At 46.1% G+C, this 27,820-nt stretch overlaps 1 protein-coding gene across 1 annotated transcript in view; it reads left to right on the top strand.

The window, feature by feature from the left end:
- NPHS1 (NPHS1 adhesion molecule, nephrin) overlaps positions 1-27,820 on the top strand; it is a 291,924-nt gene that overhangs the window by 100,113 nt on the left and 163,991 nt on the right. The window contains exon 13 of the mRNA XM_078653831.1: positions 6,633-6,805. Within this exon, the coding sequence (XP_078509957.1) occupies positions 6,633-6,805 (173 nt within the window). The remainder of the gene's footprint in view (positions 1-6,632; positions 6,806-27,820) is intronic.

The raw sequence follows: 27,820 nt of genomic DNA, 5'->3' as shown, positions 1-27,820 counted from the left end.
GCAGCATTACTAGCCACGACCTACGACTCTCCCATCTCAGTCTCACCTAAATCTAAAATCCAAGTAATCACTGGTTTCCGGAAAGATCAACCCACCCTCAAACGACAAAGATTACCAGTCCTCACCGCCATACCCAGAGAAGTTAAAGACAAAACCACCAGCACTCAGGAGAGAATCACCAACTGCCTCCTAATGAACTGCAGATCGGCCTCATTACATGCAACGGACATAGCTGAAGCCATCCTCACACACGACATAGACGTTGCGTTCCTCACTGAGACCTGGCTTAATAAGTCATCTCCCCCCTGCCTAGACATGCTGGTTCCACCGGGATTCTCCCTCATCTCCAAAGACAGGATAGAACAACGAGGAGGTGGAGTTGCTATCATCCACAAGGACAGCTGGAACATCACAGAAACCTCCCCCTTTGAATACAACTCATTTGAATGCCTATCCGCTTCCATCATAACCAAAGACAATGACTCTCTACTTTGCCATCTTCTTTATCACCCCCCGGGCAGAAACAATGAGTTTGGAGACCAACTATCCAACCTGATCGCTCAAGACGCTCTCGACGATTCCAATAACATAATTCTTGGTGACCTGAATCTCCGATGGAATGAATCCCATAACCCTCTAATTAGATCACTATCCAACCTCCTCACCGATAACAACCTCACTCAACATTGCACCGAGGAGACACATTACAAAGGAGCCACACTGGACGCCATCATTGCACAAAAGAATTCAATCACGATCAACCACATACTCCCTGTTGACTGGTCAGATCACCATATGATCCTATTTCACATTAATCACCCCATCATCCCGCTTAAACCTCCCCAAGACCCACCCAAATGGTCAAGAAACCTCTCCCAAGTCCCCCTAGACATTCTAGAAGGGCAGCTAAGTTCACTTCTTCTAGACAACTCCCCACACCTTTCGGCCAACGAACTCATTGACCACTACAACTCTGAGCTAGTCTCCATTCTCGATAATCTAGCTCCTCCAAAGCTCAAAAGAAGCCGCGCCACCCCATCTAGAACGTGGTTCAATGCGGACCTCAACGCAGAACGAAGAACATTGAGAGCCAAAGAAAGAAAGTGGAGAAACAACCCAACAGCCACCCTTCGCCTACAACTAAAAACAGCCCGCAAGAAGTATAACAACGATATCAAAAACAAGAAATCCAGCTTCTTCCGAGAGGCTCTAGCCAACTCCAAAAACAGACCTAAGGAGCTCTTCAACATAATCAGACATCAAACATCCAAGCCTCTGCCCTCACCCTTGCAAGCGTCCAAAGAACTTTGCGATAACTTCGCCAGCTTCTTCAACGACAAGGTCCTAAAAATTGAACTATCTCTAGACATCAGTAACGCGGCCATCCCTCAGACGCTCCTCTCTGGCCCCCCTCGCCCCCCGTGGCTAAGCTTTCGCCACGTGCAGAAAACTGAGATAATCTCGCTGATCTCGACCTCCAAACCATCAGCTCACATCTCAGACCCCATTCCTCCCTCACTAGTCAAAAAAATGAAGCTCACTTTAGCTCCCATCTGGGGCAAAATCATAAACAGCTCCCTACAAAGCAGAGTGGTCCCTGACTGTCTAAAAATGGGACAAGTCACTCCTTTGCTGAAAAAACCCGGTCTTGACTCTGCAGACCGATATCTAACCTCCCTCTACTCGCCAAAACACTGGAACGCTGTGTTCTCCTGCAACTGACTCATCATCTGGATAACATCAATCTCCTCGATCCCCTCCAATCTGGCTTCAGACAAGGCCGCAGCACAGAAACCGCGATGCTGAACATCATAGATGACATTCACGGTTCTCTTGACGCTGACAAGTGCTGCCTTCTCATACTCCTTGATCTATCTGCAGCTTTCGACACGGTAGACCATAAGCTCCTCATCAAAACTCTGCAAGCAAGAGCTGGCCTCGACGAAGTTGTTCTTGATTGGTTTTCTTCCTTTCTCCACAACCGTTCGCAAATAATAAAACTGAAGAACTTCACCTCCGAAACGCAGCAAGTCAACAAGGGTGTCCCCCAAGGCTCAGTACTTTCACCTCAGCTCTTCAACATCTATATGGAACCGCTCGCCAAACTACTCAGGAATGCCAATATCCTCTTCCACCTCTACGCGGATGACACGCAGATCTACCTGGAAACCTCTTCGCTTAATGACATCCACAGACTAAATGCTGTCTTAAAAGATGTTCAAGACTGGCTGACAAAAAACCATCTGAAACTCAATCCCGACAAGACCGAAACTCTTCTCATCTCAAACAAAGAAGACAATCCTCAAATCACTGAATGGCTGAAGTCGATCGATGCTCTTAAAGGTTCTCTCACGCCAACTGATTCCGTCAAATCTCTGGGTTTCACCCTTGACCCCAAATTAACCTTGACAAACCACATTAAGAACTCGGCAAAAAGTGCTTTCTTCAACCTCAGACTGCTGAACAAAATAAAACCTTTCATTCCAAACAAAGACCTTAAACTAGCCACCCAATCTCTAGTTCTATCTAGACTGGACTATGGGAACTCAATCCTTACAGGTATACCCAAATCACACTTGGCTCCATTAAAAACAACACTACATGCGGCAGCAAGAATGATCACAGGATGCAAAAAATTTGACCACATCTCCCCAGCACTCAAAGAACTTGAATGGCTCCCGGTGGAAATGCGTAGCTCCTTCAGAACGGCCTGCCTAACACACAAGGCCCTCCACACCGGTAAACCAGAATACTTGGCTAACAAGCTCACAAAAGCAGGCCAAAGCAGATATTTGAGAAGCTCCAACTCCCTGTTGCTCATCCCACCAAAAACCAGAAAGAAGAAAACTGCGGACTGCTCCTTCACTGGAAATGCCCCCAAAATATGGAACTCTATCCCCCCCTCATATCAGAACTCTACCTTCCTATCCGGACTTCAAGATCCAACTCAAATCCTTGTTCCTCACCCGTTCCCTGGGTCCTAGATAACTAGGATCTCCCTCTGAACTATGTGTTATCTCTGTATCCTTCTACCAAAAGTCCTACTGTTACGAACTTCTCCTCCCCCAATATTGTCTTTGAGGACTGCCTTTATTTGTTACGTATCTTTTTGCTCACCATGCCTTTCCTTTTACTGTAAAGCGCTCTGCTACCTTCGGGTCTTGTTAGCGCTATAGAAAACTTCTAAATAAATAAATAAAATAAATTGTCCGTCCTAGTTCAGGTGCGATGACAACGGTGGCCCTGTGGAAGATTTGAGGGGGCAGGGGTCCGTTGGGGCTCCTGAGTGCGTCTTCTTCATGGTTGAGGTGATGAGCACGACAGACGCAGGGTCTCAGGAGGTGATGGTATGCTTCTTGGCGTTGATGGGAGGTGTGGTGCTGTCTTCTGCTGGCTCACTGAAGTTGTCGTAGAGGGTCTTGATCTTCAGGTGGGAGTAGGAGCTGAGTTTGCCGCAGAGTTCCTGGGAGGGAGTGATGTCCGTGGCTTCGCAGATGGGTTTAGCGAACTGCTGAATGACGTTGAACAGTTCCTTGACGTTGAATGCATTGGTCTTGACTTTGTGTCTGATGAAGGTCCTTTTGGTGTCCCTTCTACACTGGTGGTAGTCCTTCAGGGCGCTCTGTGGGTGGGAGTGCTGACGAGCTGTTTCAGTCCTAGGTTGGCGAGGTTCTCGAGGAGAGTAGTGGAATCGGGGTCCTGGCTATTCTCGAGGTGGAAGTTCAGGTCCCCGAGCAGAATGTAGTCCGTGGAGGTGATAGCATGGGGTGCGGCGAGCTCGGTGATGGTGGTTGCAGGCTGGGGTCCAGACGGTCTGTAGATGAGGGTGCCGCTTAGCGTGGTCCTGGAACTGGTCTGGATCTGGAAATGGAGGTGTTCCGTGTTGGAGTGGGGGTCGCTCGTGCTGGATGTGGAGAGTCGGAGGGGGGTCTTGTGTGCCATGGCGTGGCCTCCTCCCGGGTGGTGTAGGCGGTCCTTTCTCTCGATCTTGTAGCCCTCGGGGATTGCAGTGGCGATGTCAGGGCTGAAGGTGGCGTTAGCCCAGGTTTCTGTGAAGAAGACAACATCAGTGAGAGGGTGTCGATCAGGTCCCAGATCTCTTCGGCGTGTCGGTGTTGGGAGCGTATGTTGAGAAGGATGCAAGTCAAGGTTTCAGTGAATCGGGGGGCAGGGACGCAGGGGCAGCAGCGGCAAGAAAAGAAGCAAAATATAGTGACAGTAAGTTATACAATACAGTTATGAAAATACAGCAATGCAATCACAAGGCAACAGTCACGCAACCAAATAAGGATCAGCAGGGGGAAAACACGGCAAAATACCTAGAAGGTAAAAGAGCAGCCTCGAACCCAGGAGTGAGAGGGCTCTAGACTCGGGCGTACCAGCTGACGTGCGGCGCTGCTGGGAAGAGTGCTACCTTGACCAGAGATCAAGGAATCACACCCTATCCACCATAGCCATTAGTGACAACTAAGTTACCCACCACAGCAGGCACTGACAACTCACCTATCCACCACAGTCTGCAGTGGCAATTAACCTATGCACTACAGTTGACAGTGACAACTAATCTGTTCACCAGATCTGGCAGTGACAAATAACTATTCATCACAACCAGCAGTGACAACTAACCTACACACTGCTGGTGTGACAGTTATGTGGCTGAATCTACTGTCACTAGCAGAGACACCGAGTCTCACAATGCTCCCCCAGCCGGCAATGATAGATGCTATCTCAAACCTCACCATAATCAATAGAAATAACTAACCTAACAGTACTCACCTGAGTCATTAATGGCAACTATAATTTCTGCTTTCAACACAACCAGATCATTTCATTTCACCTGTTGGCCACCAACAGAAGAAAGAAGATTATCTCTACAGACAGTAAATGTGCTTAGGTGCCAAGAGCAACTCTCCTTCCATGACTACCAAACGCACCTTCACCGCATTCTTTTCTGTCTCACCTTTCTACCTGTAACGAATCTGACTAACGCTTTGGAAGAATAGGCAAACGGCACTCAGAGCTCTGGACCTGTATTAGTCCCTTTATTTGCTTGCTGTGTTAGTTTGCCTGTCCTATAATTGTATCGGTAATTCCAAATGAATCAGAAAGATGATGCATTGAAGGTTGCTTTTATTTAATTTGTTCATTCATTTTCCATGGTTACATGTTGTAATTTTTCCAAACATTTTCTATAGTATGGAACACCTTCATTGTCAATCCAGAGTCAACAGCCAACACGGGTTTCAACCTTGAGTGCTATGGTGTTTTCAAGACAGAGGCCAAACAGAACGCATTACGTGGTGGGGGGTTGTCCACACATGTAGGATGGGCACAGGCCAGGTCTGGCAGCCACTCCCTTGCCCCACACAACTGAAGGCTGTGTGTGGCAGGAGTGGGCAGGAGGGCATTGGCTACCCCCATAAGGTTGGAGGGGCTGGCCACAGGGTCTCGGTCAACTCCATGCTTTTCAGGACTGAAGAATGCAGTAGGGGGTTGGCCACCAACACGGGTTGGCCGCAGGACCTGGCAATGCCTCTTGGCCAATGTCATATCATGCATGGACAAATACAGTGCACAGTGGGGGTTGGCAGCCTGCAGGGGACTGGCTGGGGGGCCCTCTGGCCAGTCCTGCATGACACATGGCTAAAAGCTGTCCTCAGTGGGAGTTAACTACCAGGGGGTGTTGGCCGCCCATGGGGGGTGAGAGGTCGCCACAGGCTGCGGTGCACAGAAGACTGTGTACAGCAGGGGTTAAGTCATCCATGGTGGATTGGCCACATGATTTGGCTAGGGGTCAGGACCTCTGGCCAAACTACTACTGTGCACAATAATTGTTTCATTACATATTTGTACCATACATTTCATACACTTTCTATTCTATAATTGTCTAAATCTTGCAACAACAAACTCAAGTCTCCAATAACTCGATTGTATTTTTCGTTCTTTCAGACTCCAGTTGTTCAGTCGTTTTATTCTGGCTAAATTTACACATTTCTTATATGAATGCTTCTTTCGATTAACTTTTCTATGATTTTGAGGATGAAAGCAAGTCTTAGATGTATTACCAAATTTCCTTTCCATCACCTCATCTCCCCATCTCTTTTAGTATCTACGCAACTATGATTTTAACAGTATAGGATTGTCCACAATTCCTCTAAATGGGTGATCTGTACTTCCAAAAGCCTGAGGGACATATTATCAAGAAACAGCGTTAACATTATCGCCGCTTTAGCGGAAGAAAACTGCCACTAAAGTGGCGATGATGGGCTTGATAGTACGCCCTTGTGAATTCCCATAGAACCCCATGTTCTAGTGTGAACATGGGCTTCTATGGGAATTCTCTACGGCATATTATCAAGCCCATTATCGCAGCTTCAGCTGCAGTTTTTTGCCGCTAAAGCGGCGATAATGTTAACGCCTTGCTTGATGATATACCCCTGAATTCCTACAGCCTATATGATGGAGATGCATTAAAAGAGTAAATATAGATGAATACATTACAATACCCAACTTGACTCACCAGACCTCCATTACAGATGTCAGTGCTCAGCAAACTCATTACCAGAACTGTGAATGACCCCTGACTCATGAATTCACAATCCCTGACTTTTATGGCTATGCCTGTCTTTCAGACTCAAGGGAGTGGACCTGGGTAAGAAGAAAGCAGAGTATGGAGGCATATCCACCTCTGGGAGAGTCACCCTCACTGCATGGTCTGCAGATAATGGCCGGCGGGTCACCTGCCAGGCGTACAGTGCTGTCCTGAACGAGGCTGTCCTCACGTTCCACCAGCTTAACATCCTCTGTGAGTACCCGGAGTCTAGCGATTGGTGATGGTCGGGATGTGTGGTACAGACCTCTGCCAAAGAACAGAGAATGCAGTAAAATTGTACCTGTATCTGCCATCCTCTTTCCTGATATTCTGGTGGGAGTAACACATGTATTTCTTGTGAATCAGCTGTGGCTACTGTTCCTCTTTAAGTGATGTTACCTAGCACTGCAGTCATTCTCACTTCTCACTGTTTTACCGTATTAAAAGGAGTGCGTAGACACAGCTTGGCTTTTCCTGTTCACGGAAGAAGTGGCATACCGTATGTCACAAATAAGGACTAATTTATTCAACAAATATAAAAGAGACTTCATAGGTGTCGATCTCATGTGTAAGGGAACTTAAGTGTTGTAATTTATCAAATGAAACTCAATAAGACATTTTTTGGGGAAAAACCCACATGTTTGTGTGTGCACCTCTGAGGCCGCAATGTCAATGTGGGTTCCAACACTTGGTTGTAAATCTCATAGCCCAACTACAACCCCACTGACTGAATGCAGAGTATAAATCCCTGTGAAGCTATTTCTCTGCTTGCCCAATAGGAGAGCAGCAGCACATGGGAAAGCCATATACCTTGTATGCTACACCTACTGTTAAATTGTGAAGGGGGCATGCCATTACCCCTCTAAATTGACCTCTGTAGACCATTACCTCAACAAGCTAGAAATAACCTTTCCCAAACACCAATAACTGCTTGCCATGACATAGTACACCATTAAATCATCAAAGGAACAAATAATAATTGGGAAAAAGTTAAGATAAGGTTTTATGTTAGGGTCGTTATTAGAGTAAGGGTATTCCATCCGTGTTTTAATAAAACTAGAAATAATTTAATGTAATTGATTTTAAATTACTTTAAATAATAAATATTTCCTAGAGGACGTGGCACCAGAATATCATAAATATATCAAGTTGGTGTGCAGTTTCTTGTTGCGAATGAGTGTGTTCAGGTCTGAGAAAAAGTGCCCTCACACACCTGAAGGATATCATGCTTCATCATTTATTTATTTATTTATTTATTTATAGTGTTTTATATAGCGCGGACAAGACCCGTGGGTATCAGAGCGCTTAACATATGAGATTACAAATTGGCATTATAGTAGCAATTATAGCAGCAAAACATATATGGAGGTAAAAGGCGATATGCTATCTAGGGTGATTACAAACTGACATAGAAGGTTAAAAAATTGACATTGTAGTAGCAATTAAAACAGCAAAAACAAATATGGAGGTAGGAGGCAATATGCTATCTAGGGGGTTAGATAAATATATTCCTAACGCCTGAGCACTTAGCGTTAAGCGGTGCATATGGTTTAGGTTGTGTCATAGTCATACAGTCAGGTTCGATGAGGTAGGATTGTAAATTATTATCAGATCAATATCACAGTAATTAGCAAAGAGTAGAATGGGTATAGCTAGTTGCAACGATCATAAATATTAACATGATAAGGTAGGGGTAGTATCTTTTGGTGTGAGACATAGTGCAGATAACATCTAAATATGAGGTAGCAGTAGAGTGTAAATCCGAGGCTTGAGTGGAATAGTCATTAGTCTTATTGGTCTTCCGATTGTTTATGATGACTCCAGTCCTCATATGGGCCTGACCCTCGCCGGGCACCCTGCAATGCCCAACGGGCACCCGCAAAGGTGCTCTTTAGTGGAGATCTTTTTGATGAAGCCGTTTGGTGCTTGGGGGTGTGAGGAATGAGTAGTGTAGTGGGTGCTGAGGGGTGCTTTAAAATAGGTTTAGGGAGGCCCTACTGCCTAAAATCTTTATTCCTGGGACTCACTAACCCACCTACACACAGTGTGGCCGTAACCGGATTCAATGGTCCTAAAGGGCGTGTGTGGTGTGAAAGGTGGACATGTTTCTTGCCTCTGTTAGCCCCTAACGGGTCTTTTTTATTTTTATTTATTTTATTTATTTATTTATAAAGCGCGGCACTCATCCCATCAGGATATAAATGGCAATTCATCAGGACCTGTGAATTGAGGAAAATTTCCTCAGTCCTACACTACTGCACGGATGGTACTCTGAGTAAAAGGAATGCTATAGTTACCAGCTTTGCAAGTAAATCCCAGGTCACTCTGGTAGTCGTAGGTACAAGAAGTGGAACAGGGCTCAAGGCAGGCTTCAGGCAGCAGAGCAGTCCTTCTGAAGTACACAGCAAGCCACAGCAGCAGGCATTCAGTTCTCTGAGGGTCCTTCGCCAGGCCCAGAATGTGAACTGAAGAGTGGGTCTTATTTTTATACTTGATGCTTTCTTTGAAGTAGGAAAAGTTTCTGGAGAATTTCCTTTGAAGTCATTAGGGTTTCCTGCCTCACCTGCCCTGGCTCCAGACTGGCTGCAGGCAAATGCACTGGTGTTAAGTCGTTTGTATGAAGGCAGGGCAACGCCTATTGATTTGCAAGTGTGACAGTGCTCATCACCCCTTCCCCATCCTTTAGTTGTACTTAATATGCGCCTGTGGTTTAAGGTACTCAGCACCAGCACTTATTTAACAGGGCCGGGTCTACAGATGTGTTCGCCAGTTGGTGGTGGTCCCGAATTTAAAATGAAATGAAAGATGCACCTCACAGGATGAACTGCTTGGTATATCTTCAGGCTGGCCTACATTGATCCAGGAACTAGGCAATGCTTATGAACACAGTGATCCGAAGTAGTTCTGTTCTCATCTCACTCTAGTCTCACCCATTCATCACTGCGCCTGGTGCACCCTATCCTGAGGACCTAAGGAGTAAAGTGGAATTAATTCCCCAACCAGCAGCACACCAGGAGGCGCTGCCCGGCTCCCCCACCAGTGTTTTAGATATTTTGCCCCGGGGATGTGGCCGTCCAGCGCAGCTGCAGGGGAGGCTGTAAGAACTCCCCCGCATTCCTCCAGAAGAACTATTATTACTCCAGGAAAGTGTTGGTCCCTTGGGGAGCCGCGCAACTCCTCCACCAGTAATTTGCATGTTTTGCCCTGGGGAGGTGGCGGTACAGCGGGGCTTAGAATAGCCTTAGGAGGGGTGCCCCATGAGCCCCCCTCCTATGTTTACACAATGCCCCTGAGACTTGGCCCACCTGGGGGTCAAGAACGAATGAAGCACGGGAGTCCGCACTTCATTTAAAAATGTTTTTTACCTTGCCCCTTTTCTTATTTTTTATTTTTTTATTTTTTGTTGGGCTTGGTTTAACCAAGTCCCAAGATGGCTTGCTGGTTGAAGTGTTGGCAGCCAATTACATTTCAATAGGATTTCAGTGGGGCATTGGACTCCCAGATATCTATATTTTTTAAAACTTAATTATCTCTGAAACTACTAAATGGGTTATACCAAATCACGAAAAACATGCTTTCTGGACCAACATCTTGCTTTCTGCCTATTTTGGTGTATTCTGTTCAGCGGTTCGAGCGGTAGTTGTGTTCAGAAACCAAAAATGGCTATAGACATAACATAGGGAAAAGGAGTTTTGGGGCCCCCTTCTTTCTCGGCCCCTGCTTGACAGATCACCCCGAAACATTCAACACAGCAGCTGAACCAAAAAGAGGAAGTTTTGTGCAAATTTTGTGAAGATTCGTCATGCGACACCAAAGTTATTGGCAAAACAAAAAAAGCTTTTCCTATGAAAACTTTGGTTATAACTATAACTACTTACTGGCGACCACCAGTAGGTAACATATGTTATAATTATATATAGTAGGTAGTTATAGTTAGGAGCTAGTTTCCATAGGAAATCTGCAACATTCTATTTGGAATAACTTTGGCGCTGGTCGACGAATACACGTGAAATTCTCCAAGAAAATGGCCTGCTCTGCTCCACTCCTACCTTGAAAGTTTGGGGGTGATTCATGAAGCGAGGGCTGAGAAAAAAGGTGGGTCCCAAAACGTGTTTTCCCCATGCAATTTTCCATAGGGACCTTTAGCCAGGGCTACAGCCCGAACAGATGACCGGAATTACACCAAATTTGGCAAAATGGTAGAGTTTGGTTCACAGATTACCCTTTTTTAAATGGTGTAAATCCGTTCAGTAGTTCCTGAGAAAATCAAAAGTAAAATCATAGATATATCTATAGATGAAGTACCGTACTCTGTACTGTACTCGGTACTGTACTCTGTACCTTCCTGAGCACGAGCTTCATGCTAATTGGCTGTCAACACTCCAAACCAGGAAGTGTTGGCAGCCATCTTGTGCCTCTGTAGAACCGAGGTACAAGAAAGCAGTGAAACAAACGTGCAAAACACGCAAAGGGGGCAGGGTGGTAACACCCAGACCCCTAGGCCTGCTCAGGGGGTCCCACAGGACCCCAAGGCCCCCAATTATTATTATTTTTTTAAATCACGAGGTACGAAGCACAGGACTCTGTACGGTACTCTGTACTGTACTCTGTACCTTCCCTAGCACATACTGGAGGTTCCTGGTGGGCTAGTTGGCCCCCAGGGACCTCCAGTATGCAAGGGGGAATTAGTTCCCCCTCTGCAAACGCGCCAGGGGGCTGCGTTGTAGTGAGGTGTAAAAAGCTGTGTGGCCTCATTACACCTCTCTGCAATGCAGCCCCCTAGCGCATACTGGAGTTTCCTGGTGGGCTAGTTGGCCCCCAGGGACCCCCAGTATGCAAGGGGAGTTAGTTCCTCCTCTGCAAATGTGCCAGGGGGCTGCATTGCAGAGAGGTGTAAAAAGGGGCGTGGCCTCATTACACCTCTCTGCAATGCAGCCCCCTGGCACATACTGGAGGTTCCTGGTGGGCTAGTTGGCCCCCAGGGACCCCCAGTATGCAAGGGGAATTAGTTCCCCCTGTGCAAACGCGCCAGGGGGCTGTGTTGCTGAGAGGTGTAAAAAGGGGCGTGGCCTCATTACACCTCTCTGCAACGCAGCCCCCTGGCGCATACTGGAGGTTCCTGGTGGGCTAGTGGCCACCAGGGACCCCCAGTATGCAAGGGGAGTTAGTTCCCCCTGTGCAAATGTGCCGGAGGGGCTGCGTTGCAGAGAGGTGTAAAAAGGGGTGTGGCCTCATTACACCTCTCTGCAACGCAGCCCCCTGGCGCAAACTGGAGCTTCCTGGTGGGCTAGTTGGCCCCCAGGGACCCCCCAGTATGCAAGGGGAATTAGTTCCCCCTCTGCAAATGCACCAGGGGGCTGCGTTGCAGAGATGTGTAATGAGGCCATGCCCCTTTTTACACCTCTCTGCAACGCAGCCCCCTGGCGCATACTGGAGGTTCCTGGTGGGCTAGTGGGCCCCAATGGACCCCCAGTATGCAAGGGGACGTAATCCCCCAATTTAGAATGCGCTATGCGGCGTGTTTGCACAGTGGTGAAGGTAGGGGCGGGGCTTGAGGTGATATGTGTGCAGAGTGTTGTAAAAAGGTGACGTGCCCTTTGAACACCTCTCTGCAACGCAGCTCCCTGGCACATACTCGAGGTACCTGTGGGCTAGTGATGTAATCAGTGATGTCATTTGAGATGTCATCAGTGATGTCACTGACCATGTCATGAGTGATGTAATATGTGACGTCATCAGCAGTGCATTGCGGGCGCGCGAGTTATAGTTAGATGAACGAACTATAACGGGGGAATTTCAATGGTTTTGTATGAGTGAAATGTCCAGCTAACTAAAACATGTGTGAAACCTATGGTTTTTTTCAGTGAATTTCTAAGGTTTTTTAAAGGCTAATTCCAAACTATAACGTGGCTGAAATCTATGCTTTTTTCAGTTAATTTCTAAGGTTTTTAAAATGCTAATTCCTAACTATAACGTGGCAGAAACCTATGGATTTGAACAGTTATTTATTTTCAGAAAAAGTCCACTCGCACTCACGGGTAGCGTTTTTATCTAATTCCATTTATTTCACAGGTAGCAGCATTTTTGGGGGAAAAACCCCACAGCCCAACATGTTTCGAACTATCCAAGACCTTGATCACGGGTACAAAGTGATGCCATTCAGTTTTTGTTATGTTTTACACTTTTCATTACATCACATTTCCCTCTCAGCACGTGCTTTGCATTGTGGTGATAGTAGTGATTTGTTGAAAACCTAACTCGTGAAATATTTGAGAAATATGTGAGTGAGTTAAACAAATTAATAATGTGACTATATAACTCATGCAGTTATTTGATCCCAGGCAGGGCAATTACGTAATTTGCAGAGTTTAATCAGCATTTCCTCCACTGCGGGCAGATTTACAATTTCATGTTTGATCATGGGTTGCCCAATTCAAGCATTAGTTATCCTCCAAACAATTCATGTTTTGCCAAATATTGATGAGTTACTAATAATCAATCCTGTTTTCGTGCAATTTAATACACAGGGTCATTATTCAGTCCTCCCGTCCAGTGGGCCTATTTTGTCATTATGGACTATAGCCTGTTTGTATCTCATTTTACAGATGATAGCACGCAACCTTTGTAAAAACATTTTTTCGTGTGATTTATGAAATAATGATGGCTAAAATTGGACATCTCTCCCAGGATCAAATTCAAGCTCACTGTACGCGTTTACCAAACAATGGTTTGGAAAATGTGATGCTTACAAGGTCGCACGCCAAAACTGGATTGATGAATGGAACTAGATGAAAACGCTACCCGTGAGTGCAAGTGGACTTTTTCTGACAAGAAATAACTGTTGAATGAATATATATGTATATATATATATATATATTGCCACCGTTAGGTTAGGGGTTACCTCACCGCACTCACAGCTCCGCAGGATTCCGCATTTCAAATTCAATTAATCACAATCCATTCGTATGTTGTTGTTCAAGGGTGTTTAATATCAAAAGCTTGGCAACACACCCCAACGTGTTTTGATCTCGTCCGAGATCTTGTTCTCGGGGAAAACCGACAACACAAAGCAGCATTACATTTCTCAAGGAGCTGTGAGTGCGGTGAGGTAATTGGAAACGGCTTGGTCCTGCTGTACTCAGAAACACACCACCACAGAAGCGCCCATATGGGCGGGAGATTGGGACTATGCGGATATTTATATATATGTATATATATGTATATATATATATATATATATATATATATATATATATATATATATATATATATATATATATATATATATATATATATATATATTACCTACTGGCGGTCGCCAGTAGGTAGTTATAGTTAGGATTGTTTTCCATAGGAAATCCGCAACATTCTATTGGGAATAACTTTGGCGCCGAATGAGAGATCTGCCTGTAATTTTCCTTAACTTTGCCTCGCTGTGCTCCGCTCCTTCCCTGAAAGTTTTGGGGGGATCCGTCAAGCGGGGGCCAAGATAAAAGGGGGATCCCAAAACGTGTTTTGCCCATGTTAATTTCCATAGGGCGGTTGGACTCACTTTTAGCCCGAACGGCTGAATGGATTTCCAGCAAACTTGGCAAAATTGTAGGGACTGGTACTCCGATGTGCCTTGGCTATGTCTCAAGATATATGCTCCAGTGGTTTTTAAGAAAATTAATTTTGAAACAATATATATTGGGCTACATTGGGCTATATATATGTTAGAGCCCAAATGTAGCCCAATGTAGCCCAATGTAGCCCAATGTAGCCCAAAGATGGCCACCAGAGACAAAAAAAAAACAAATGTAGCCCAAATATCAGCCAGATGTAGCCCAACTATAGCCCAATGACAGAATGTCCCAGAGTGTTCTAAAGAACAACTAGAACGCTAACAGTCTTACTTATGACAAAAGTATGGCACACCTGAAGTCATCTTGATTGGAATAAAGTGGTAACACTTAATACATTTAATTTGAAAAGGAACAAAATGAGGGGTTTCATTTAGCCATAGAAATTTTATATATATATATATATATATTCACTGAAAAAACCATAGGTTACACACCAGTTATAGTTAGGAATTAGCATTTAAAAAACCTTTGAAATTCACTGAAAAAAACATAGGTTTCACACCAGTTATAGTTAGCTGGACATTTTACTCGCATAAAACCATTGAAATTCCCATGTTATAGTTAGTTGGACTCACTATAACTTGCACGTCTGCAATGCACTGCTGATGACGTCACATATTACATCACTCATGACATGGTCAGTGACATCACTCATGACATCACTGATGACACCATCCAGTAATTGTGTGTCTTTTAAAAAAATAAATATGTGTTATATATGTATATGTAAAAGTTGATGGAAGAATAAATGTTTAAATAAGTGTTTACATGGATGTTTTAAAAAAAATTGATTGGTTAACTGGTTTATTAAGTGTATCTTAGTGAATACATATATTAGAGAGTAATGTTTAAATATTCAAATATATGTATTAGTGTTTCACTTTGTGTATAAGTGCCTGCATGGGTTGGTGAGTTGCTACATGTGTATGTATATGGGTTATTAGATGTTTTTCTTAGTATCAGTATGAGTGTTTGTATGGTTTGGTGGGGGTATTACTTAGCACATAGATGCATGAATGACTGACTCTCTGTTTGTATGTGTTTTGAAGACAGCATATGTGCAGGACTGTATGGGTGGATGAGTGTGTATATGCGTGTGTTAGTGAGTGAATGACTGTCTCACTAGTGTGTTTATCAGTAACTACATATGTTTTAATCTAGTATATGTGAAGATTGATGTATATAAGTGAGTATATGTGAGAGTGAGGAATTGTAAGAGTTCCTGTTTAAATTAGTATGTGTTTCTATAAGTGATTGTTTAAGAGAGTAAGTATGTGTAAGTTTCCTTAGAAGTAAAGTGGTAGTGTGTGTATAGCTGTATATGCAAATAAATGGATGTTCAATAGTTTATTTGCATGTGTGAGTATGTGTGAGAGTATCTTTAGGATGACTGTCGGTGTGTAAGAGGATGTATAGGTGTATCACTTCATATGAAGAGTCAGTATATGTATGAGTGACTATATAGAACTGTTGGTGAATGAGTGCATGAGTATATAGATGGTGGAATAATTGAATTGGTTGTTGTAACTGGCTATCTCCATTTTTTTTGAAAATGTTAGTTTTTATTTTTGAATATGTGTTTCAAGGGTTACATTTCAGTGAAAGGAGGTCTGTCACTCTGTCACAAGGATGGTGTCATCAGTGATGTCATGAGTGATGTCACTGACCATGTCATGAGTGATGTAATATGTGACGTCATCAATGTGAATATCAAGGGTCCCCTGCTATTAGAATAGATAGCTCTTGAGGCAGGGACAAAAACTGTGTGTGAATAACGACTCAACAGGAATTACAAAACTATAAATTACAGTGACCAACTATAGATCAAACAGGGAAAGGTACATTCAAAGGAAACTAGCACAAAAGTAAGTTATTTATAAAATCAGTTTGGTTCATTTAATAGCAATCATATTAAAAAGTAGACAGCAACTGTCATACTGACATAAACTTACATTTAATAATTAAAAGTAAAAACAAATTACATAACATACTATACTTCAATACAAATGGAGTTCACAGAAAATTAAAAATATTAAACAGTGGCAATGATTAATGTTCGACGCGCGTTTCGGCGTTGCAGACAACGCCTTCTTCAGGAGCCACAATTTCTCATCAGAAAAATATACGGTTGATCACTTGTACCAGCTTCTAGTATACCACTGGCCAGAATCTGGCCACCTTTAGCCAGAAGATTATTTCCCCACGAACAATTTCTACATCTAAAATATGTGGTAATAATGCCTCTGCCGTGAATGAGCGATGCACTTGAAGGCAGCTGTGTATTGCAGTTATTTAAATTGACATCGACTGCTCCTGATGTGAGCTTGTCTGTATCTTCAGGATAGTGATACACTGTCTGCTCTTAAATAATATCAGGCTTGTCCGCTCTGATGGTTCTTTAGTAACTCGCTGCAGGCAATACACTGCACCTTTTCCCAACGTCAAAGCGGATAGATGAACCGCTCAGGCAGAGTCGTGCCGTTTATTTGAGTGGTGCACCTTTACTTGGTACAAAAGTGGAAAGATATTCTACTCCAAGTGCAATCGTTTCAAAACTCCAATGGTGCAGAGATGCGTCCGGGTGCAGCAAGGGATAACTGCTCGCAACCCGCCGACGGCCCAAAATGATAATATGTGACGTCATCAGCAGTGCATTGCACGCGCAAGTTATAGTGAGTCCAACTAACTATAACGTGGGAATTTCATTGGTTTTATGCGAGTAAAACTTCCAGCTAACTATAACTGGTGTGAAACCTATGGTTTTTTCAGTGAATATATATATATATATATTCCACAATCCTGAAGTCGAGCTGGATGCGCAAAAATCAGGTATGGACCACAAGATGAAATAGGTCCAATAAAGTGCTTTATTCCTTCACAGACAGCAGCATGACGCGTTTCGACCGGGAAACCCGGTCTTGATCACATCATATATACACAGAAAAAAAACATAGGTTTCAGGCACTTTATAGTTAGGAATTAGAATTTAAAAAACCATAGAAATTCACAGAAAAAAACATAAAGGTTTCAGGGGTGTTATAGTTAGCTGGACAATTCACACGTACAAAACCATTGAAATTCCCCCGTTATAGTTAGTTCAGCTAACTATGAACTGTGGGCCTTTTAATTTGGGGGATAACGTCCCCTTGAATCCTGAGTGTCCCTTGGGTACAACTAGCCCATCAGGTATCTCTAGTTAACACGACAGAGCTGTGTTGCAGAGAAAATTGGCACGGCCTGCACCACCTCTCTGCAACGCAGCACAGTGGCGCTTACTGGAAGCACCTGGTTGACTAGTTGGCCCCTATGGGCCCTCAGGATTGAAGGGGAATTATTTCCCCAACTTAAAACACGCCATAGGGCGTTTTTGCACACGTCACATCAAGCCCATCTCCTCCCTTCCCCACTGTGTCAACACGCCCTGTGGCCATTTTAAGTCGGGAGATTAACTCCTCTTGAATCTTGAGGGTCCCCAGGTGCAAATTAGCCCACTAGGTACGTCCAGTAAGCACCATTGCAGAGAGGTGTAAAAAGGGTCACTGGCTGCACCAACTCTCTGCAACGCAGCACAGTGGCACTTACTGGAAGCACCTGGTGGGCTAGTTGGCCCCCAGGGTCCCTCAGGATTGAAGGGGAATTATTTCCCCAACTTACAACGTGCCACAGGGCGTGTTTGCACACGTCACCTCAGGCCCCGTCCCCTCCCTTCCCCACTGTGGAAATGCGCCCTGTGGCCGTTCAAAGTTGAGAGATTAAGTCCCATTGAATCCTAAGGGTCCCTAGCATCAAACTAGCCCACTAGGTACCTTCAGTAAGCGCCACAGAGCTGCGTTCCAGTGAGGTGTAAAAAGGGGTGTGGCCTCTGAACACCTGTCTGCAACGCAGCTCCCTAGCGTATACTATTGGGCTAGTTGACCCTAAGTATTCAAAGAGAATTAATTCCACAGCTTAAAACGCGCCACGGGACGCGTTTGCACAGTGGTGAAGGAAGGGGGCGTGGCCTGAGGTGACATGTCTGCAAACATGCCCTGTGGTGCGTTTTAAGTTACAGAATTAATTCCTCCTCAATCCTGTGGGTCCCTGGGGACCACCTAGCCCAACAGGTACCTCCAGTATGCACCGGGGGCTGCGTAGCAGAGAGGTGTGCAGAGGCCATGCCCCTTTTTACAACACTCTGCAACGTTGCTCCGTGGTGCTTACTGGAGGTACCTGGTGGGCTAGTTGGCCCCCAGGGACCCTCAGGATTGATGAGAAATTAATTCCCCAACTTAAACCACACCACAGGGTGTGTTTGCACACATGTGAACTCAGGCTCTGCCCCCTCCCTTCACTATTGTGCAAACGCACCCCGTGGAGCGTTTTAAGTTGGAGGATTAGCTCCCCTTGAATTCTGAGGGTCCCTGGGGTGCAACTAGCCCACCAGCTACCTCCACTAAGTGCCACAGAGCTGCATTTCAGAGAGGTGTAAAAAGGGGGATGGCCTCAGAACACCTCTCTGCAACACATCCCCCTGGCTCATACTGGAGGTTCCTGCAGGGCTAGTTGGCCCCCAGGGACCCAAGTATTCAAGGGGAATTTGTTCCCCATCTGCAAACGCGCCAGAGGACGCTAATTAGCATCGAAGCACGGGAGGCCATGCTTCGTTTTTTTTTTTATCGGCAGGATCCCCGCACCCTGCGTGGATTTTGCCAATTAAAAAAATATATATAATAATTTTTTGGGGCCCTGGGGATCCTTGTGGGACCCCCTAAGCAGGCCTAGGGGGTCAGGATGTTTCTACCCTGCCCCCTTTTCTTTTTTTAACCTTTTTACTGATGCCCCAAATAGCTGACAACACTTCCTGGTTTGAAGTGTTGGCAGCCAATTAGATCTCAGCATGAGCTCGGGGAGAGTCACAAATCCTCTGCGTCCCTATATATACTATTGGAAATGTATTTTAATAACTCTGCAATTACTGAACGGATTGATTTCATCCACTCATATACCTATACCCATTCATACTTTAATATACCTTGGTGTGTGTATACATATATATATATACTCATTGAAAAAACCACAGGTTTCAGGGATGTTATAGTTAGCTGGACAATTCACTCGTACAAAACCACTGAAATTCCTCCGTTATAGTTAGTTCTGCTAACTATAACTCGCGCGCCCACAATCCACTGCTGATGATGTCACATATTACATCATTCATGACATGGTCAGTGATATCCCTGATGACATCTCAAATGACATCAGTGATGACATCATCCAGTGAATGTGGTTTGATTTGTTATTTAAATATATTGTATATATATAGCAATCTGCATTGAAGAATTAGTGGATATATATAAATATCTTTCATGGAGTATTTAATAGCAGTGTGATTGACTGTTTACTTGACTAATTTATAGTGTCTCACTAAATATATTGGATTGTGATTAAACTGTGTCAATATCTGTATCACTTTGTCAGTTGTTGTGTAAACTGCTGCACCAGTTGGTTATTAGCTACGTGAAATTCTAGATTAGTTATTGATTAGTTAACTGAGTATTTGTATGGGAGAGTGAATGTTTGTGTGGTTCGGTGGGGGTTGTGTGACTGCCCAAAGACGTGTGACTAGTTGATTCAGTGGGTATATGAGGTTAAGACTGCATGTTATAACAGTTGTTTGGTTTGTAGCAGTCCATGTGCTAAGGCATGGCTCAGTGCATGGGTACTTGGGTACTGACTGAATCATTAGAGTACTTCAAGGTGAGTGCCTGGGTGAATTTATAAAGGGTTGGGTTTTGGTGCAGTAAATGGATTAGTAGTACATGGTCCTGAATGGGTCACTGGAGGAGTGCAAGGGGAGTGACAGGGCATTTGATAGAGTGTATGGATACTGACTGGGGAATTGAAGGTGTGAAAGACAAGTGTGTAGGTGGTTAGAGGACTGCATGCATAGTGGATAGGGGGTTGAAGCAGTACATGGGCTAAGGCCTGGCTCGCTGCATGAGTACTTGGATACTGACTGAATGATTAGAGTACTGCAAGGAGAGTGCCTGGGTGAATTTATAAATGTTTGGGTTTTGGCGTAGTGAATGGATTAGTACATGGTACTGAATGGGTCACAGGAGGAGTGCAAGGGGAGTCACAGGGTGTTTGCTGGAGTATATGGATACTGACTAGGGAATTGAAGGTGTGAAAGACAAGTGTGTAGGTGGTTAGAGGACTGCATGCATAGTGGATAGGGGTTTGAAGCAGTACATGGGCTAAGGCCTGGCTCGCTGCATGAGTACTTGGATACTGACTGAATGATTAGAGTACTGCAAGGAGAGTGCCTGGGTGAATTTATAAGTGTTTGGGGTTTGGCGCAGTGAATGGATTAGTACATGGTGCTAAATGGGTCACTGGAGGCATGCAACAGGAGTTACAGGGTGTTTGCTGAAGTGTATGTATACTGACTGGGGAATTGAAGGTGTGAAAGACAAGTGTGTAGGTGGTTAGAGGACTGCATGCATAGTGGATAGGGGTATGAAGCAGTCCATGTGCTAAGGCCTGGCTCACTGCATGAGTAGTTTGGTATTGACTGAATGATTAGAGTACTGCAAGGAGAGTGCCTGGGTGAATTTATAAATAGTTGGGGTTTGGTGCTGTAAATGGATTAGTACATGGTGCTGAATGGGTCACTGGAGGAGTGCAAGGGGAGTGACAGGGTGTTTGCTAGAGTGTATGGATACTGACTGGGGAATTGAAGGTGTGAAAGACAAGTGTGTAGGTGGTTAGAGGACTGCATGCATAGTGAATAGGCATTTGAAGCAGTCTATATGCTCAGGCATGGCTCAGTGCATGAGTTCTTGGGTACTGACTGAATGATTAGAGTACTGCAAGGAGAGTGCCTGATTGAATTTATAAATGTTTGGGTTTTGGCATAGTGAATGGATTAGTACATGGTACTGAATGGGTCACAGGAGGAGTGCAAGGGGACTCACAGGGTGTTTGCTGGAGTATATGGATACTGACTAGGGAATTGAAGGTGTGAAAGACAAGTGTGTAGGTGGTTAGAGGACTGCATGCATAGTGGATAGGGGTTTGAAGCAGTACATGGGCTTAAGCCTGGCTCGCTGCATGAGTACTTGGATAGTGACTGAATGATTAGAGTACTGCAAGGAGAGTGCCTGGGTGAATTTATAAGTGTTTGGGGTTTGGCGCAGTGAATGGATTAGTACATGGTCCTGAATGGGTCACTAGAGGAGTGCAAAAGGAGTGACAGGGTGTTTCCTGGAAGTGTATGGATACTGACTGGGGAATTATAGGTGTGAAAGACAAGTGTGCAGATGGTTAGAGGACTCCATGCATAGTGGATAGGCATTTGAAGCAGTCCATGTGCTAAGGCCTGGCTCACTGCATGAGTACTTGGGTACTGATTGAATGATTAGAGTACTGCAAGGAGAGTGCCTGGGTGAATTTATAAGTGTTTGGGATTTGGCGGGGCCCTGAGAAGTATTGGGAAGCGGCGTTGTGGGGCCGCTTTGTGAGTGAGGGGAGGGATACTTCATTAGACCTACCCCGTGAGAATAGGATGGCTTATGCCACATGAAGGAAGCACTGATGACTAGATATGGTTTGACCCCAGAACTCTATAGACAGAGGTTCAGAAATTGTAAGAAGCTGGAAGGAACCACTTGGGTAGAATATGTATCTTTTTTTTGCAGAGCTATGGATGGTTGGGTGAAGGGTAGCAAAGTGCATACTTTTGAAGCTCCCTATGATTTGATTGCCAGGGAGCACTTGTCTGCTAATTGTTTTCCAGAGCTACACCAGCACCATATTGATAGCAAGTTGACTAATCCTAGGAAGCTTGCTGAGGAGGCGGACCGCTGGGTCAGTACCAGGGTTCATAAGGGTCCGCCAAGGGTGGGCAGGGTCCCCAGCAGAAGTGTGGGGGGGACAAGGGCAAACAGAGGGAGTTCCAGAAAGTGCCCCAAAGTAATTCCCAAGGGAACCAAGGTAAGGGTTCCCAGCCTCCCCCTGAGAAGAAGTCAGAACCCCCGACAAGTAAACCTGTTCATAGGGGGCCTGTTACCTGCTTTCAGTGTAAACAGGTGGGTCACCATTGGTATGATCCCCAGTGTTCCCAAAAGGGTTAGTATGTGCCACCCCGTGCACCCCCGTCAGATGGTCAGTGTAGTCCTGGGAGTGGAGGAGAAGTGTGACCAAGGAGGGTGGGGTCCCGCAGAAATGTCCCTTGTCTCATTAGGAGACTTTGAGATGGTCCAAAAAAATCAGCTGCCTGATAACACTGAAAAGTACAGGCAGTGGGTGACCATCAATGGCCATAGAGTGGAGGCTCTTAGAGACACCGGAGCCAGTGTGACAGCTGTCAAGTGTCACTTGGTGTCTGAAGAACAGGTGGTCCCCAATATTGCCGCTGACAACACAGAGAGCCATTTCAAAGTGGCTCAGGTTCCCTTTGAGTGGGGAGGGGGTCTCTGGTACTCTTCAAGTAACTGTGAGGCCAGCCATGCCTGTTGATTGTTTGTTAGGCAATGATTTGGAAAGTTCCCCTTGGGCTAAGATGGAGAAGAAGGCTCATTTAGAGATGTTGGGTCTGCCTGAGTGGGCGTGTGTGACCACTCGGTCTATGGCAGCCAAGGGTGTTCAAGAGATGGAGTATGGCCCAGGAATCTGCCTTAAAGAGAAGAGGTAGGGGGCACCGGAAACCAGCCCCCATTGTTCCCATGGTCCAGGAGGAGGCAGACCTTGAGGGGGATGCCCTGGAACCTACAGGGGAGCAAGTTTCTGAAATGGGGAACGTACCTGAGCGGACCCATTGGCAGCATGAAGGGGGGCCCTCCAGGGAGGAATTTTGTGCAGAGCAGAAGAAGTGCCCTTCTCTTGAGGGTTTGAGGCAACAGGCCACAAACCAGGCAGCAGGTGATCAGTCTGGATAACATTGGATCTACTGGGAGAACGACCTCCTGTATAGCGAGCCTAAGGATGATGAGCATGGTTCAGCCCGTGTGCTGGTGGTACCCCAGTGCTTCAGAACCTTCCTACTGGGGTTGGTTCATGACGTACCTTTAGCTGGACATCTGGGGCAGAACAAGTTTATTGAAAGGCTTGTCACCCACTTTTATTGGCCCCAGATGCAGAAGAGTTCAGATACTCATTATAGGGTTTGTCAAACTTGCCAGGCAATTGGGAAAAGTGGAAGGAAGCACAAGGCTCCTCTCTAACCTTACCCTTTAGTCAGTACCCCCTTTAAACGGGTGGGCATTGACATTGTGGGGCCACTGGACCCCAGGACAGCCATGGGCAACATGTTTATCCTGGTCTTGGTGGACCATGCTCCGGGGTACCCAGAAGCCATCCCGCTCAGGACAGTGACGGCCCCGTGGTGAGACGTGCACTGATGGGGATTTTCTCTCATGTGGGGTTCCCCAGAGAGGTGGTGTCTGACCGAGGTACAAACTTTATTTCCAGTTATATGAAGTCTCTGTGGAAGGAGTGTGCTGTTACCTATAAGTTCACCACTCCTTACCACCCACAAGGTAATGGGCTGGTTGAGCGATTCAACCTGACCCATAAAGGCATGATCATGGGTCTTGAGGAACCGATGAGGCGTAAGTGGGACGTCCTCTTGCCAGGCCTTCTGTTTGCTTACCGTAAGGTGCCACAAAAGTCCCTAGGGTTCAGCCCCTGTGAACTGTTGTATGGACACCAGGTAAGAGGACCTTTGAGTCTGGTCAAGGAAGGCTGGGAGCAATCTCCCAGGAAACCTCCCCAGGATGTATACAGTTACATTCTGGCCTTCAGGAACCAGACTAGGCGATTCAGAGATCTTGCTCAGGCGAATCTGGAAGCCAGCCAGGAAGAGATGAAGTGGTGGTACGATCAGAATGCCACTCTGATTGAGCTTTAGCCTGGACAGAAAGTTTGGGTCAGGGCCCCTGTAGAGCCTTGTGCGCACCAGGACAGGTGGACCGGTCCATTTGAGGTGGTGGAGTGCAACAGTGATGTCAACTACCTGGTGAGCTTGCAGTCTCCAAGGAACCATTTGCGGGTCCTACATGTTAACCGCCTAAAGCCCCACTTAGAAAGGTCCAAAGTGGGCATGCTCCTAGCGAGGGATGATCTAATGGAGGAGGAGACCAAGCCTCTTCCTGACCTCCTGTCTGAAACAGAGCAAGATGGGTCGGTGGATGGTGTCAGCCTCTCTGCCACACTGGCCCCTGATCAGCAGCAAGATTGTCGCCAACTGTTGGGACAATTCTATGATCTATTTTCCTTGATCCCTGGTATCACAGAATGGTGCGTCCATGATGTGGACACTGGGGACAGTCCTCCTGTGAAGCAAAAGGCTTACAAATTGATCAACAAAGTCAGGGCTCACATCAAGGAGGAAGTCTCCAAGATGTTTGCTTTAGGGGTGATTGAGTCCTCAAACAGTCCTTGGGCCAGCCCAGTGGTTTTAGTCCCAAAGGCTGAAGCGCCTGGTGCCACACGTAAACTCTGGTTCTGTGTGGACTACCGAGGACTCAATTCACTCACCAGGACTGACGCACACCCAATCAACAGAGCTGATTAGCTTATTGATCGGTTAGGGGCTGCGCGGTACCTCAGCACGTTTGATTTAACGTCTGGGTACTGGCAGATGGCCATGACTGATGGGGCCAAAGAGAGGTCAGCATTCTCCAAACCAGATGGGCACTACCAATTTCGGGTTATGGCCTTTGGGATGAAGAATGCCCCTGCCACCGTTCAGAGGTTGGTCAACCAGGTGTTGGCTGGACTGGAGGATTTCAATGCTGCATACCTGGATGTCATTGCAGTGTTCAGCGCCAGTTGGAAAGAACATCTGGGCCACCTCTGGGATCAAGGCGAGTAAGTACCAGAGTGGGCAGGGTTCAGTGGTGTACTTGGCTCACCGGGTAGGGAGCGGCCAGGTGGCACCCCTCCAACCCAAGATTGATACCATCCTGGCATGGGAACCCCCAAAGACTCAGACACAGGTGATAGCCTTTTTAGGACTCACAGGGTACTACAGGAGGTTTGTCAAGGGGTATGGCAACATTGTTGCACCCTTGACTGAGCTGACTTACAGGAAGCAGCCCAAGAAAGTGAACTGCACTGACACCTGTCAGAAGCGTTTTGATGCCCTGAAGACTGCTGTGTAAACAGCACCCGTGGTTCAGGCGCCCAACTTCTCAAAAGAATTCATTGTTCAAACAGACGCTTCAGAGCATGGTGTGGGGGCTGTTCTATCACAGATTAATGAAGTGGGCCTAGACCAACCTGTAGCCTTCATCAGTAGGAGGGTACTTCCACGGGAACAGAGGTGGAGTGCAATTGAGTGTGAGGAATTGGCTGTGGTCTGGGCACTGAAGAAGTTGAGACCATTCTTGTTTGGGACTCACTTCCTGGGTCAGACTGACCACAGGCCCCTCAGGTGGTTAATGCAGATGAGGGGTGAGAACCCAAAGTCGTTGAGGTGGTCCATTTCCCTACAGGGTGTGGAATTTACGGTGGAGCACCGCCCTGGTACAGAACACGCCAACGCTGATGGTCTGTCCGGATTTTTCCGCCTTAGTGAAGAGAACTCCTAAGGGGAAGGGTAGTTCTCCCCACATTTCAGCTGGAGGGGACACGTATTAGACCTGACATCAGTGGCGTGAGTCTCCCTTCCATTTTGTCGGATTGCCTCCTCTGTGTTTGATATGTTTTTGCTGGTTTTATGCTTTGGGCACTGCACCACTGCTATTCAGTGCCACAGTGCAAGTGCCACCTATATTAAATTGATGTACTAGTTAGTGATTCCATGATTGGGTTATTTGATTTACTTGTCAGACCCCAGTACAGTGCACCATGTGTGCCCAGGGCTTGTAAATCAAATGCTGCTGGTGGGCTTGCAGCACTGGTTGTGCCACCCACAGAAGCAGGTTGTAAAGTGTGTCTCAGGCCTGCCATTGCAAGGCTTGTGTGCAGTCTGTGTCTGCCATGTCGACTTGGCAAGTGCACCCACTTGCCAGTCCCTAAACCTTCCCTTTTCTTCATATCAGACACCCCTAAGGTAGGCCCAAGGGCAGGGTGCATAAGGTAGGACATGCCCTGGTGCGTGTGGCATGTCCTAATAGTGTATTACAGCCATTTTCATTTTTCACTATTGCAAGGCTACCTGTTCTCCATTAGCCAGAATGGTCAGTTAGATTATTAGCTCTTATAATCCTAACTGACTCAGGGAACATGGTAGAAATTCGAATTTAGTATGCCTAAACTCAGAATGATAAAATATATATTTTAGTAACGTTGGTTTTACCATTCTGTGTCTGAAAATACCACTTTTAGAAAGTAGGTATTTTCTTGTCTAACTATCCAAGCCTGACTCTGCTAGGTTGTGTATTCCTTGTCTGGAGTTGGAGTAATAAAGCTGGGGGATTCCAGGAGACAGAATGAGTCAGCCCAGTGGTGAATAGTGAGATCTGCATCTAGATGGGAGGGAGGAGTTGCAATTGGGACCTGAATAGGGCTGGGCCTTTCCTCCACAATGCTGGCTCCCCCCTGGGGTGTGGCTGATGTCTCTGCCCTGCACTGTGAAAGTAGAGAAGGAATCATGTCAACAAAGTGCTTCACAGCTGTGCTTTCCCTCCACAATACTGGCTCCACCTCCTGTGGGGCGTCTGATTTTTCTGCCCTGCACTGTGAAAGGAAAGAAGGAGTCATGTCAACAGAGTGCTCCAGTACTGGTTTGGACTGGGCAAATGCCTCTCTGCCTTCAGAGAACAAAGAGAAAAGTAGTATAAATATTGGGACCCAGACCCATGAACTTTAGATCACTTCTGGGAACAAGACAAACCTTTTGCCAAGGAGAAGGCCCAAGGAAGCTGCAGGAGTTTGGACTGCCCCTCTGCCAGTGTGCTGTTTGCTGGATTGGCCTGCAGTGGTTTATTTATTGCCAAGGAAAGGAGAAGGAACTTTTAAAGAACTTTCATCATCTTGCAGAATATTATTCCAAGTGATTGAACTTGTGCTTGCCTCCTGCTGAAATCTCAGGGACAAAAGACTTCACCTCCACCTCCCCTCAGAGTTTCCTTGCTGGGAATTCTCTGCAGAAGCTGAAAGCACCACGCAATGAGAAGAAGCGCGTCGCCGCCGGAGCTGTAGTCGTCGCATCGCCGGAGAAGCGTGCCGCCACCGTATCTCCCAGGAAGCGTGTATTCTTCTAAGCTGTCTTCTGTTGCATCACCGGAGAAGCATGACTCCATCGAGAGGGTCAACGTCACATCACTGGGGAAGCGTGTCGCAGGGCCTGTCGCAGCTCCAAAGTACAGAGTCGTTGCAAGGCTGCCAGGGTGTGTACGCATTGTCGCATCAAGGGCGCCATCTTCTCGCATCGCAGCAGGATTGTTGCAACGCATCAAGGCGCCATCTTGTGCAGCGCAACCGGGCCACAGGCCGAGAACCTACGCATCACCCCCGCACCGGTAAGGATCACAACGCATCCCCTACTCTGTGCGCAATCATTGAGGCACGACGCATCATCTCCCCCGGAGCATGGAACCAATGCATCTCCCACTGCGAGCCTTTTGTTTCTTTTTGCGTTACGCATCCACGTACTTTTGTGAGAAATGTGTTGCAT

Source organism: Lissotriton helveticus, chromosome 7, assembly GCF_964261635.1.
Source record: "Lissotriton helveticus chromosome 7, aLisHel1.1, whole genome shotgun sequence".
Taxonomy (NCBI): Eukaryota; Metazoa; Chordata; class Amphibia; order Caudata; family Salamandridae; genus Lissotriton; species Lissotriton helveticus.
Note: the sequence above shows the minus strand (reverse complement) of the source record. Positions and strands in the feature narration are given on the sequence as shown.